Genomic DNA, 13,733 nt, shown 5'->3' with positions numbered 1-13,733 from the left:
CACCTCTGTGATAACAGATTTAGGAAGAAAATGAAAACCAAGTGGGGCACGCACAGTTTTTCTTAGCCAGAGAGGAGGAGGTGAGAACATGTGAGGGAAACAATGTGCAGACACCAAGGTAAGTGGAGAAGGAGGGGCAGGAGGTGCTCCAGGTACCGGACCTGAGATTCCTCTGCAGGCCATGGTGACCACAGTGAGGGAGCTGTGCCCCTGCAGCCCATGGGGATCCATGGGGGATACAGAGATCCACCCACAGCCATGGGGATCCATGGGGGATACAGAGATCCACCCACAGCCATGGGGATCTATGGGGGATACAGAGATCCACCCACAGCCATGGGGATCCATGGGGGATACAGAGATCCACCCACAGCCATGGGGATCCATGGGGGATACAGAGATCCACCCACAGCCATGGGGATCTATGGGGGATACAGAGATCCACCCACAGCCCATGGGGATCTATGGGGATGCAGAGATCCATGAGGGATGCAGAGATCCAGCCCATGGGGGAGGTGGCCACGCTGGAGCAGGTGGATGTCTGGTGGAGGCTGTGATCCAGTGGGAGACCCAGTGGAGAGAGGATCTCTGCTCCCAGGCTGGAGCAGCCTGTCCCTGACGGACTGCAGCCCATGGAAAGAGTGAGTCATGTCACAGCAGCTCTGGGAGGGCTGTGTGCCTGTGGGAGGGACTCATGCTGTAGCAGTAGGGCTGCTGCTCATGAGAGTGGAACCACACTGGGGAAGTTCACAGAGAAGTGTCTCCTGTGAGAGGGACCCCACGGTCTCACAGGGGACTCCTCTCCCTGAGCAGCAGAAGAAAATCTCAGTGATGAACTGACCAAATCCCCATGCCCTGGCTCCCTGTGCTGTCAGTGGGAAGGATGGAGGGGTTGGGGGAAAAAAGGTGTTTTTAAGGACTTATTTTACTTCTCATTATCCTCCTCTGATTTTGTTAGTAACAAATTTACTTTGTATCTCTAAGCCAAAATTCACTTTGTATCTCTAAATTGAGCCTGTTTTGCCCTTAGAGTGTTTTCTCCCAGTCCTTATCTCAACTAATGAAACCTTCATTGAATTTTTCTCTCTCCTCTGCCCAGCTGTGGCAGGGAAGGGAAAGTGAATGACTTTTGTGGGTGCCTGGCATCGGGCCAGTGTCAAACCACAATGCAAGTTTAGAGTTCATGAACTGATTCAAGTTTTGGGAAACAAGGCTTGGATCTGAACACATTTTGAGAGGGATGGAGAAGATCCAGGTCCTTCAGACCAAGCTGGAAGCAGTGCCCTCAGCAAGACCCCACTGCTTTGGAGTGGGAACAGCTCACATAAGACTTCAGAGGATGGATTTCAGTCAAGGTTGATGAAGATGGAATGCTGAAGGTTAAGAGTTTCTTAGGCAAATGGACTATCCTCTTTTTGGCACTGATCCACCCAAAACTAGTACCAAAACCTCTCGGGATATAAGAGTGGATGGAAGGAATGCCACCCTAATCTTCGTTCAAAATGATATTTTTGATTTTTAGTAGTTTAAATTTCAGCTTAATTTATTACAGAGCCAAGGGAGGCTTTTCTTATGTCACTGATAGCAGACAGCTGTTACACGATGACAGAAATGACAGCCTGCCCCCCTCTTGGCTGTCGGTCTCTGACAGGACAGACATGAAAAGAAACAAAGAAGAAGGAGTTCAAATTTTATATGTGGAAAACTCCAACTTCCAAGAGAAGAACACTGGCCAGCAACTGCATCACAGAGATACTGGCCCTCAGCTGGTGGTTATGCTGTGAGAAAAGCCATGGTGCCATATCTGAGGAATGCCCAGTTCCACCATGGACACCCTGAATCCTACACTACTTGGATCCAAAATTCCCATTTAAGAGAAAGGAGCCAGTCCACTGCACAAGACAGGCTTTTAAAGTTCAGTAAAACATGAGAAAAAAAATACCTGTCTGCTTCTTTGTCACCACAAACCTTCCCTGCTTGGACAACAACTAGTCAGAGCTCTAGTAAGTTACTGGAATTTCATTTACTCATTTATTTATTAGTACAGCCAAGGCTTTTTAGGGCGTATCTCATGTACTACTGGTTTGAAAATGAGTGAGATTTTCATACATGGTGAACATCCTAAAAGTCTGCTAACTGTTAGGAATATAGGTAATTTCTTAATATTGAATTGGTATTTGGAAGGTATAAATATTGCTGTAATTGTCAGACTAATTTTTCTCAACTGGATACAACTCAAAATGTCTGAGACCAAAAAGAGCCTTGAGCTTTGAGTGCCAACACACCCATCAGCATTACTGCCCAGCCAGCAGCAGACCATTCGTGATGCACCATGTAAAGACTTCAGTCCTTCCAGCAAAACCATTGCAAACACTTTCACTTCATTTTTCTTTCAGCTCCTGCATACTAAGTTTCAGTAGAACCACTGTGCTGTTCCACACTTGACAAGGCAATACCCTGGAATTAATTTTCCCAGTTCCTTTGCTGAGACACTGCCCTCATTTTGAGTGAGCAGTAATGACTCCACTGCAATAGACCCTGGGCAGGCAGCTGTGCTACAAGTGCCTCCTAAAAAGGGCTGTGAGTAAAGAAGGAATGAAGCATCCAGCTTTTTCAGAAGGGGAAGTCAAGCCAGCTGAAACCTGGGGAAAGCTGCATTATCTCATTTCCCCATTCTAAATGTGTCCAGAAGCAAATGTGAAACCTGGTGCCAAAGTACTGCTGGAGGTTCATTAGCTCAGCAAGTCTGTTCAAGTGAGCAGCAGGCAAATGTGTTGGTGGTTATCATGTGTACAGTGCCCACATGGCTGGGTTAACAGGTAAGGGACAGCAGCTGGACTCACTCCATGGGGCTGGGAACAGCTGGGAACAGCTGTCTGCTGAGGCAGGAAGGCAGCATGGCACCAGCCACCACCAGCTCCTGTCTGGAGAGAAGACAGGACCAGGATGAGCTTTTCAAAATGCCTCAGCATGGAGCTAACCCTGCCCCTGCTGACATCTCCAGCACCAAGGTCCCAGTACTGAAGTGGGAGCATCTAGATGTGCATGCTGTGAAACACAAGATCTCCCTAATGTCCAGAATGACAGAAGCATGCTGCTCTGAATTTAGCTGCTGAATTTCAGGTTGCTCCCAGGGAACAGACACTGCACTCAATTGAATTTAAGGCTTAAAATTTTCATTGAAGATATAACCACATGACCCACTCAGAGCTGGATTCAGTCTCAAAGGCATGACTGAACCTTACTTCTTTGCTGGCAGGAAATAACCATGCTGCAGCATGTTCCACCTGCCTACAAAATTACTGCTAGGACTTGATTTGTTGTAAAAGACATAACAGCATACTGCATGGACAGTCATGAAAAACATCAGAAAGGTCTCTATTTCTTCACCAGGGAATATGATTTGCCATTTGTGCATAATGCAATCATCTCAAATTCACTCCAGTAAAAGAGAAACCTTTACGAATAATCTGCATTTTTAGAGATTATCATATAGCCAGAACTGTACAGTACAAACTATGATGGAATTTAATTTCAGTTGGTTTCCAAAACCATGCACAGCCAATCTCAATAATGCACACTAACCATCAAGTGAACCAGTTTATCTTTTATTTAGGAAAAACATATAAACTGTGATAGATAAAACAGGAAAAATTAGCTCAAATATACAGATACTATTGTCCAATGAGCCATTAAATTAATGCTGAAAACGAATGTGGAGGTTTTTTCCTCCGAAGTAAACAAACGGAACTCTTTGCAGGAATTTTTCCTTACAAAAGGTAGGATGCATTCAGGTACAGTAAAATTCACCTTTACTGGAAACTGTAGACAGCCTCAGTTAAGTCCCTGTTGATTTTAATCCCTGTCTCTCCCCAGCATTGCTGCAGCAATGCATTTTAGTCCTCAAAATATATTCCAAAGAAAACGCAGACATTCCAAATCTACAGTTATTCTTTGATTTAGGTCAATTCACAGAACTGCTGAAAAAGTAGACATTTCTATCTAATAGTATAAAAGTGTTTGTATAGAAGATACTTCTCTTATACAATTATAATACACAGCTCTGGACAGGCCCAGCAGGGTCTTCTCAGAACGGGAAGCTTCTGACTAGGTAAGAGAAAATAAAAAAGTAAGTTAGTTTTATTGAACTTGTGTCTTATTACAACCATGAGCAGTTTGTATTATATTTTCCAGTTCTTTAGGCCTAGATTCAGCAAGCATGCAGAAGCTGAATATTGCTCCCCATAAAGATGAGATTAAATGTGTGCTTGAGTGGTTTCTGTCAGGATTTAGAACAAATATTTATTTTAGTATAAATTCAGTGGATGGCCTAAAGCATCCAAAACTCTTAACCACTGCAGCATCAAATTGTGCAGCCACTGCTCAGGCAACATTTCTGTGACCTTTAATTGACAAGTGACATGGGTTTTTTATATCTCACTGGCTGCAGTGTGTTTCATGATGAATCAAAGTTTTTCCTTTAATATATTTTATCCTGCCACATTCATTTTTATGACAAATACCTCCAACACAGACTTCAGTGATTTAAGAAGACCCCCATTGCTGTGCCTGTAGTGCTCAGGGCACAGACAGTTGGGATGCTGATTTGTCAGCTCCTGCTATTTTCTACCACATCATTTCATTGTCCTGATGTCTCCTCCTGTGTCCTGGGCTGTGTTCATGCTGTAGGGATGGAGGGACAAGGCTGTCCCTCAGCTCCAAAAACTTAGATGGTGCCAGGAATGAAACCCACAGGCTCCAGGCTCCCCTAACCAATGCTCCATTTAACTTTATACCAATCAAATCATATTGCTGAATTATCAAACACTGCATAATAAGGAAGATATTTGGGTTTCAGTATTACCAAAACACTGAAATGCAAAGAAGTAACACCGTTTTCTCCAAACCATGTGGGTCAGCATTTAAGATTTGGTGATGTGATAGCATTGCTAACATTGCTTTCCACCATCACAAAAACATGATTTTTAGGAATAAGTGATGTTAAAAATAGAGTAAGAAAAAGATTTGGACATTTGGGTGTAGGCACACATATTGAGAAAGTAAGAAAATTACAGCCTGAAAAATATTCCAGGCTGAAGCTTCTCAGCTCTGTTCCCAGCCCATGAGCTGGTCCAGATCAAGGCTAGGGAGAATTTCTCCCAGGGTGATAATTTGGTCAAAATAAAAAGGAATTAATAACAAAGATAGAACCCCTGTTGTGGTGTGTGCCCAGGCCCTGGCAATGGGGTGTCTTCTCTCTGAACCAATCACCTTTTCTCTACTCTGGGAGTTGCAGTCATGCTATAAAACCAAGGGTGTTTCTGAATAAACTTGGCTCTTTCTTCCTGTCATGACAGACGACCATGTAGCTGTGCATCTTATTTCTGCTGCACTTAAAGGGTTAAAACCCCTTTCCACGGCTACATTTGGGCATTGTAAATTAAACTAGGCTTTTCATAGAAGTTTAATTTATGAAAAGAAAGAAAAGAAAACTCTTAAAGGAGATTGGTTTGTCATCACAGTTTTACTGAGTGTCCCAAGCTCAGACAATACTGCAATCACAGTGAAGAGCTTTCCTTCTCAATCATGATTTGGAAATATCTGTGTGTTACCAGGAATAATAATGCTTTTTCACACAACCATGTCAGAGCTTCTCATAAACACTAATTCCTTCAGCTTTCAGTTGCTCTGCTTCTGAGGTATGTGATTATCATCATACATTTTAGGCCTCATTTTTATAGGACTTCCTTAAAAATTTGAACACAGTGTGCTTTATATTGTATTTGGATAAGAAAGTGCAAAACATCTGATATATGTGAGAACTAAGACACATAAAATAATTCACAACTAAAGCACTGGCACGTTCTGACATTGAGTATTATATTTCATCTCTCCTTTCCCCAGCCAAAAATTTAAAAATATTATCCCTTAACAGGTGTTGACTTCAAGAAACACTAAATTCTTTTACCCAGTATTGATGAGGTCTATGAGGTCAGGTCTGGATCTTCCTTTAACTCTGTTTCTGTATTATCTGTTAAAAAAGTAATGGTGAATGAAAAATGTGGAACTTCCCCATCAATTTTTTTACTGTTGTACTTAAGTAAAAATTTATAAAAATAAGAAAAGCATTATCTTTTTAAAGTAGTAATAATAAATAAAAGCATATTCACAGCTATCTGATTCTGTAGAAATTACCATTTCCACTGCAATGTAAAGCAGCTTAGGATCATAGAGTAGTCTAGTTCTTAATGAATGGAAATAAAATTGGCATTAGTAGGACTGCTTCTCTCTCAATGATACAGATTTCTGCATTATTCTACTTCAGTCTATCCAAAGCAAATTTTTACCCCAGCTAATTTTCAAAGCAGAGTATCACACAGGAAGGCATTATGATATGTTTTTTAAAAAGTCATGTTGGCTAAAGCAGTCATCACCTTTTGATACAGTTTTATTCATTACAGGGATGCTTGGAGGTAAATCAAAGGAATCTTGTGTCTGTGTAGCACTGTCCATATGACCCAAAGACTGATTCTGCTCTTTTTACAGAGAATATGATGTTGGAAGGAAATTGGTTTTTCCAACTTGTATGGAAGTTGTTTGGAAGGTTTGGGGTGAGAGTAATTCATCCCTCCAAAGCCAAGCTGTTTCACCACGATTATTTTATATCTTCCAGCCTAGCTCTGAAGTGATTTTGGCCACTGTATGGCTTTTCACAAAAACATTTCTGTAGTTACAGTGTCTGAAGCCAGTTTTGGATGACAAATTCATAAATATGTTTTTGTATCTCTTCCAAACCATCACACTGAAGGCCCACAGTTGAATTTCCTCCACATGACAGTATTCAGGAACAACTGTATTTCTCCTACTTCAGCAATCCCATGGAGTTTTGGCATGATAAAGACATCTGATATTCCAGCCTTCTTAACTGTGAACTTAAAATCTGCAGCTCAGCTCTGCTGTGACTCTAATGTTTGCCTTCTTTCTGTCTTGATTGCTGCAACAGGGACAGTCCATACTCCAAGAAAGACTGACTTAAAACCTTGGAGGGAACCTGTAACGCAGCTTGTAACACTCATTCTGGTTGAGAATCTTCACTTGGCTTGGCTTGGAGTTCAATGACACGACAGGTGGGGAGAGTGAAGCAATGGAGACTGCCAAGGGCATTTCTATGGAAAAGGCTACAGAGGAACAGGAGCACTGAGCTTTGCTGCTTTCTCTTTGGGGGCAATGTGAGCAGGATTAGGGAATGAATCAAAGCTGAGAGTCTCAAGATGAAGGGTGTTGATGCACAGCAGCCACCATCCCAGGGCTGTTGGCTGTGTTGCCATTGAGTTGCCACAGACACATCAGCAAACCCTTCTGGGGACCACCTGACACGAAGGCAGCACCCCAGCAAATTACCAGAGCACCTTGGAACCACGGCAGAGCCAGCTGTGGCCATCCAGGGCTGAGCTGACAGGCTGGGGTAGAGCAAAGGCAGCACTGCCAGGAGCAGAGCACACAGCAGACAACAACATCCCAACTCTCAGGTCAATGCAGCATTTCTAATGCACAGACACCACATGCAAAAACACATGGGGGATACAAAACCCACAGCTTCCTTGGTCTTACATACACCTATGTACTAGAAAACACTTCTGCACCAGAAGGGTTGTCAAGCCCTGGCAAAGGCTGCCCAGGGAAGTGGTGGAGTCACCGTTCTTGGAGGCATTGAAAAGCCATGAGGATGGGGCACTTGGAGAGATGCTTCAGTGGTGAGCTGGGCAGTACTGGGGCAACAGTGTGGGACACATATTGAGAAAGTAAGAAAATTACGGCCTGAAAAATATTCCAGGCTGGAGCTTCTCAGCTCTGTTCCCAGCTGATAAGCTGGTCCAGCTCAAGGCCAGGGAGAATTTCTCCCAGGGTGATCATTTGGTCAAAATAAAAAGGAATTAATAACAAAGATAGAACCCCTGTTGTGGTGTGTGCCCAGGCCCTGGCAATGGGGTGTCTTCTCTCTGAACCAATCTCCTTTTCTCTACTCTGGGAGTTGCAGTCATGCTATAAAACCAACTGTGTTTCTCAATAAACTTGGCTCTTTCTTTCCTGTCATGAAAGATGACCATGTAGCTGTGCATCTTATTTCTGCCTCACTTAAAGGGTTAAAATCCCTTTCCATGGCTACACAACAGTTAGACTTGATGCTTTTAGATGGCTTTTCCAAATTAATGATTCTATCTGAAAAGGATACAACTCAAGTACATTCTTGGACCATAGGAAAGCTGAATGTTTTCCAGAGTTTAGGTGCTAGAAGAACAACAATACTCCATTCCCTTGCCCCCAACACAGTATACCTAAGCCAATGTGGCATTCAGAGCTCCTGATGATGACAATCACTCACTTGCATCAATTGTGGAAACTACTGCACTGAATAAGTAAATGTTCAGGATATGAACAGTCACTCAGAGCCTATGACTCACCAACCATGAGGAATTCATAGAACTCTTTTGTAAAATTATTTCAATAGTAATAGTATTTTTTGCTGCTAAGTATTTTTCACATGATGCAATATTATATTACTTTAACTGAAGAAATGTGCCAGGAACCAATAATAGAGCTTTCTTGGTTTTGACAGACCTGACTTTAAAAAAAGATGGAACTTTGTTCAGCATTATGTAAAAATTTTGTTGATAAGAACTGAAGACAATCACTTACCTCCTAGAGATACTTCTATATGGCTTGGTTCACCTGGCTCTTAAATGAAAAAAATACAGTCAAATGAATATGAATATAGTTTCAACAAGATGAATCAGATTATGGAAATAAAGTTTTCCCTGAAAAAAGCACTTCATTTTTCTTTAACAATCAGACTCGTATCTCTTTGTCTGAAATCAATTTGTGTAGCTTTCTATAGTCTACAACAAAATATAAAAAAACCCCAAACATTTATTACATTCAACTATGTAACACCTTCTCTTCTAAGAATGGTTCACTGTGGCAGACATATCACCAGGACACAGAACAACATAACATGCATTTGCACAGAATACACCACATTTGGAACAGCTTAAAGAAAGAGTCACCACCACTTCTCCTAAGCATTGTCTTTGGGGGCAAGAATGTGTACTTTGGGGGAGAGTGGGAAGGTGCATAACAGAGGACAAGAAGTATGCTTTAATTCCATGCTGAGTTTTCTGCTATCTCTGCATGGATTATAGATGAACATGTTCTAGGAAAACCATGTAACCTTTTAATAGTGCAGATGTTAGGGACCAACAGACTACAGCAAGCTCACAGACCACGAGCAGCTGATCTCCTCCCTCCCACACCTCCACACCTAAACACAGAACCAGAAGTTTCCTTTATAAGAATTTTCATCATACAAGTGTCCCTTACTCTTAAAATGTTTATCAGATGTTTTCTCTTAGTTTCCCAGACTCTTTGTGTAATGATTTATTCAGCCAATTGCAGAAGTTTTCCCCACACTACTCCAACTTAGGGTACATATTTTTAAAAGGTATATGAACATTTAGAAGCTGTATTGGACTAAAGCAAAGTTGCTCAACCACATTTACTGTAGTTAATTCAAAGCCCAAAGCTAAGTTCTCTGTTCAGACTAAGACAGGGGATGTGTGTGCAGTCCCACACACAACCAAGCAGAGTTACAGAGCTTGGCAGCAGGCAGAAATTCCATCCAGACCCCACTGCCAGCTATGCTGCACATGCACACATTTGAGTTAAGCAGACATTAATAAATGGATACTGAACTGCCTTTACACATGGCCCCCCACTAATCTTTCTTTCCAGCTCACTCATCATCTGTAAAAATCCAATCAAGGAACACACCAATGACACAGGTTGAAGAAAGCAGAGGCACTTCCCACTACAGCTATTAAAATGTTGCACACCATTTCTCAAAATGAAATGGCTCATCATGAGCACCTTGTACCTGGGACATGACTGCTAATGACATCTGCCAATAGGATGCAGAACTCCAAACCCCACCCCTCCTGCAAAGACACTGTCACACTGCATCACCTGGTAGGACTGTGGCTGCTGCTGGTGATGTTGATGGTGCTTCTGCTTCTGCTTCTTCCAGCAGGTCTAAGATTAGACACAATGATTGCTTTACTTCACAATGAAAATGGTTCACATTCAACACGAGGACAACCTTTGAAACTGCAAATCTTGAAACTTGTCACATGAACAGGGGACTAACACTGATTGAGATGCAGTTCAATTCTTTCTGCTACAGGAAAGGCATTCCCTGTCTTGCATGCAAGCACCAAAAATTTCCTCTTACGTTTCCACGTGGTCCTCAGATGAAGAATAAAACATCATACTCACAAGCAGTTGGCTCAAAGCCTTTCAATCATTCACCTTGGTATCTATCCATCAGTATAAGATCATTTTGATCATAATTAGTGGACACAGCTAATGCCCAAACTTCATGTGGTCCATGACCAATCTGCTCCCCAAATCCCAACACACATTATGTGTTCAACTTATGTTAAATTGACAGCAGTTCAATGGATTCTTTCATTTCCAGCTGAATTCCCTGGAAATACTATTACACCTTTACTTGCCTGGAAGGCTCCCCCTTACAAAGAGATCTCTCCCACCTCAGAAGTGCACCTAGGTCTGTGAGCAGGTCAGTGGGAGTTCTTGGCTACAGTATCTTTTTGAGAACATCTCATACTTGCAGTGCATAGAGCTCAGTTTGTAAGCTGGGATACACTGGTGGCAACAAACACCGGGCTGCTATGGCTCAAACTGGGTAAAGCCAATTTGTGACAGATTATTTGGCCTCTGAATTTCTAGTCAGACATTGGCTCACAAAGAACACGACACAGGGAGCACTGTAGTGACAGTCTTTGTCGTTTGTTTTTTCTCCTAAATTACATCTAACAACCAGGTCACAATTATTTAGCAACCAAAACATGATACCTTTCCCTCCCAATACCCCAAACAATTTCATTGTCAAGGCCAAATTTGCCATAGCACTTCAGCTAACTAGAGTATGCCTCTCTAAAAAGTTATAGTTTCAGCAGAATTTTTCACTGGAACAGGGTTATGCAGCTACTGGAAAGCTCTTGCTTATTAACTGCTACTGTGGTGGATTTAAATCTGCATTGTAAGAACTCTCATGTGTGTTGCTCAATCAGGATCCTAAATTTCTCTGGAACTCTGTAGCTGAAAAATACAAAATCAGAGTCTTGCATTTTCATATCAAGTCAATGTTAATTTTATGCTGCTTAAATGTAAATTTATCTCCCTGCCCTCAAGTTAACAGTACATACATGTTTAGTCAGGAAATCTTAATGAGAAATACATAGGCAAGAGTTACAGAGACCTTAACAACCTGGGGCCTCTGCCACTATGACACAATGTAGAAAATGAATCTTGGTAGGTTACAAAAATAAAATAAAAATTTGTCATCAGTGACTCATAAATACTTACAATTGTTAATCACAAGTCCTGGAAACGGTCTGGAAAAAAGAAGACAACCTGATTCTAAAATGCACTGCATGGCATTTCCTCCCAATCTAACCCCCCATACTTTCTATAACACAGGTCATGCTAAAAAAATGAAAATAAAGTCAAGTAAAACAGAAGGACTAGCAGCTCTTGGACGCTTTGGTTCTTCAAAACTAGCATTTTGAAAAGTAACATATATGGGAAGAGCTAAACCCTTCCCTCAGTCACTGCTACTTAGCAAGGGGTCACCTTTTCTTCAGGGTTCAATTAAAAAACACATGAAAGTCCTTTTGGTTAGAGTATGTCATGACTGAGGTCGAGAATTCAGACCCCTTAGTAAAATCTGCTTAAGAAATTCCTCTCTCTAAAGATAAACTGAAAGTTTTAAACTCCTGTGAAGTCATCTAGGATTTTAGAAGTTACAGAAACTGATCCATTTTTATTTTCACTTCCTCCTTAGAATGATTCCCAAGTTTGATCTGTTCTGCTTCATGCATACAAATTAACATTGGATATGTGTATGTGTGTATAGTCTATGGAGATATACACATACAAATGAAATTCCCTTACATTGTAATTGGACAATATTGCATTTTAAAATATTGAATAGAAACGAATGAGCTCTGGACTTGTCTCAAAACTTGATATTATGTCTGGGAGAGCAAGGTCCAGAAAACTATAGGACTTTTTTAGACATTATGATTAGATTTCAACTCAAAAGACATCTTGCTGTAATATGCAATATTAGTAATTTGCCTTTTGTCATACTGAATTGGACATGTCCTCCTTCATTCATGCTAGGAACATCTGGGCTTCATTTGACCTGATATATTGTTATCCAAAAAGAGCCAACACCTATTTAAAGATGTACTAAACTTCTATTCTCTCACATTTATTCCAGCTATGAGGCTGCACTCACAATCTAATCAATGGCAGCTACATACCTAACGACAGTAAACTTGATAGACTCTGCTGATTCCAAAATCTTCTTCATTGAGTTGATTTCCAGATAACTGGGTGCTTTAAATGCCACACCTGGAGGCATTCCATCCACCAACACACAGCCAGGGTTGTTAGTGATTTTTCTGTAGGGAACTTTCACAGGAAAATTCATACCAGTGGCTTCACCTAAGTGAGAGAGATCATGTTTATTTTCAAACCTACAGCATTTATGATTACGCTGAAGAAAAATGATTAAGAAACAAAATTCAAACTTTCAAGCTTTCAAGTTTTCTATCAGATCTGAAACTATGAAAATTCACTGGACAATGACATGATTACAGTGTTAGAAATGAGGTTCTGGATTACACTCAAGAACATTACTATGAGAGCATTAGTCACAACTCCCAACTCTGACAGTTCAGCATATGAAGAACACAGATTCTGCTCTTGGAAAACAGGATAAAAGAGATTTTTTAAAAAAAAGAGATAGAAGGAAAACAAAGTGTTTCCTGCAATGCTATGAAAAGCAATTCAATGCAGCACAAGTGAAGGAATTTCAGACAAGGAAACCCAGGCCATTACTACAGTACAATGCAAAGGAAAAAAAACAAACAAAACTATACACAGCAAAAAGGTTAAATTGCATTTTTAAAATTACTCTAATCCCAAGTATTAAGAAGTCAGGATTATGAAGCCCTGAGAAGAACCATGGAGCTGCCACCAAAATAAATACTTCATACATGTTGACAGAGAAAACAGGAAAAGGGAAGGAGAACCATGAAGCAATCTGGACTCTTAGGACATGGTTTAAAACATCAAACTGCCTATATCACTTACAAAACATTATTTTTGGAGTCAAAGCACAACATTCATATACAATCCTCACATTTGTTCATTTTAATGACCATATATATAATTCACTGTGAGTGAATATTCATTCAGTAACTTCAGGATGAACAACATTAATTGCACTCACACCTATATAAAAATGGAGAGTAAGAAGCAATTACCAAATTTCTTGCTAAAAAGATCATTTACTTGCTCTCTCAATTGCCTGGTACTTTCTACTTTTGGCAGTCGCTCACTTTCATCACCTGGAAGAAATTGTTAGAATAAGAATTAAGCACAAATTTCCCCCCCTGAAGCTTGTTTATCCCTGAATGTTTACTCAAAGCAGGTATACCCAAGAGCTTATTAACAAGCACTGTCTTCATTCCTCATTATAGAAGTAACACAGAATTGTAGAACTACACAAAAACAGATGGTTGCTAAGAAATTACAGAATCCTAGAATGGTTTGGTTTGGAAGAAATTTTAAAGAACATCCAGTTC

At 40.8% G+C, this 13,733-nt stretch overlaps 1 protein-coding gene across 8 annotated transcripts in view; it reads right to left on the bottom strand.

Moving 5' to 3' along the window:
* Positions 1-3,592: 3,592 nt before the first annotated feature.
* The window catches only part of GTF2I (general transcription factor IIi), an 82,771-nt gene continuing 72,630 nt past the window's right edge, over positions 3,593-13,733 (bottom strand). For all 8 annotated transcript variants that reach the window (XM_088176910.1, XM_088176916.1, XM_088176919.1 and 5 more), the window contains 7 exons: positions 13,413-13,496; positions 12,405-12,588; positions 11,443-11,471; positions 10,021-10,086; positions 8,698-8,736; positions 5,969-6,031; positions 3,593-4,107 (listed from right to left, as the gene is read on the bottom strand). In XM_088176910.1, the coding sequence (XP_088033036.1) occupies positions 5,985-6,031; positions 8,698-8,736; positions 10,021-10,086; positions 11,443-11,471; positions 12,405-12,588; positions 13,413-13,496 (449 nt within the window). In that variant the 3' untranslated portion in view covers positions 3,593-4,107; positions 5,969-5,984. The remainder of the gene's footprint in view (positions 4,108-5,968; positions 6,032-8,697; positions 8,737-10,020; positions 10,087-11,442; positions 11,472-12,404; positions 12,589-13,412; positions 13,497-13,733) is intronic.

Source organism: Sturnus vulgaris, chromosome 21 (genome assembly GCF_052056855.1).
Source record: "Sturnus vulgaris isolate bStuVul1 chromosome 21, bStuVul1.hap1, whole genome shotgun sequence".
Classification (NCBI taxonomy): domain Eukaryota; kingdom Metazoa; phylum Chordata; class Aves; order Passeriformes; family Sturnidae; genus Sturnus; species Sturnus vulgaris.
This window is presented reverse-complemented; position numbering and strand designations above follow the sequence as displayed.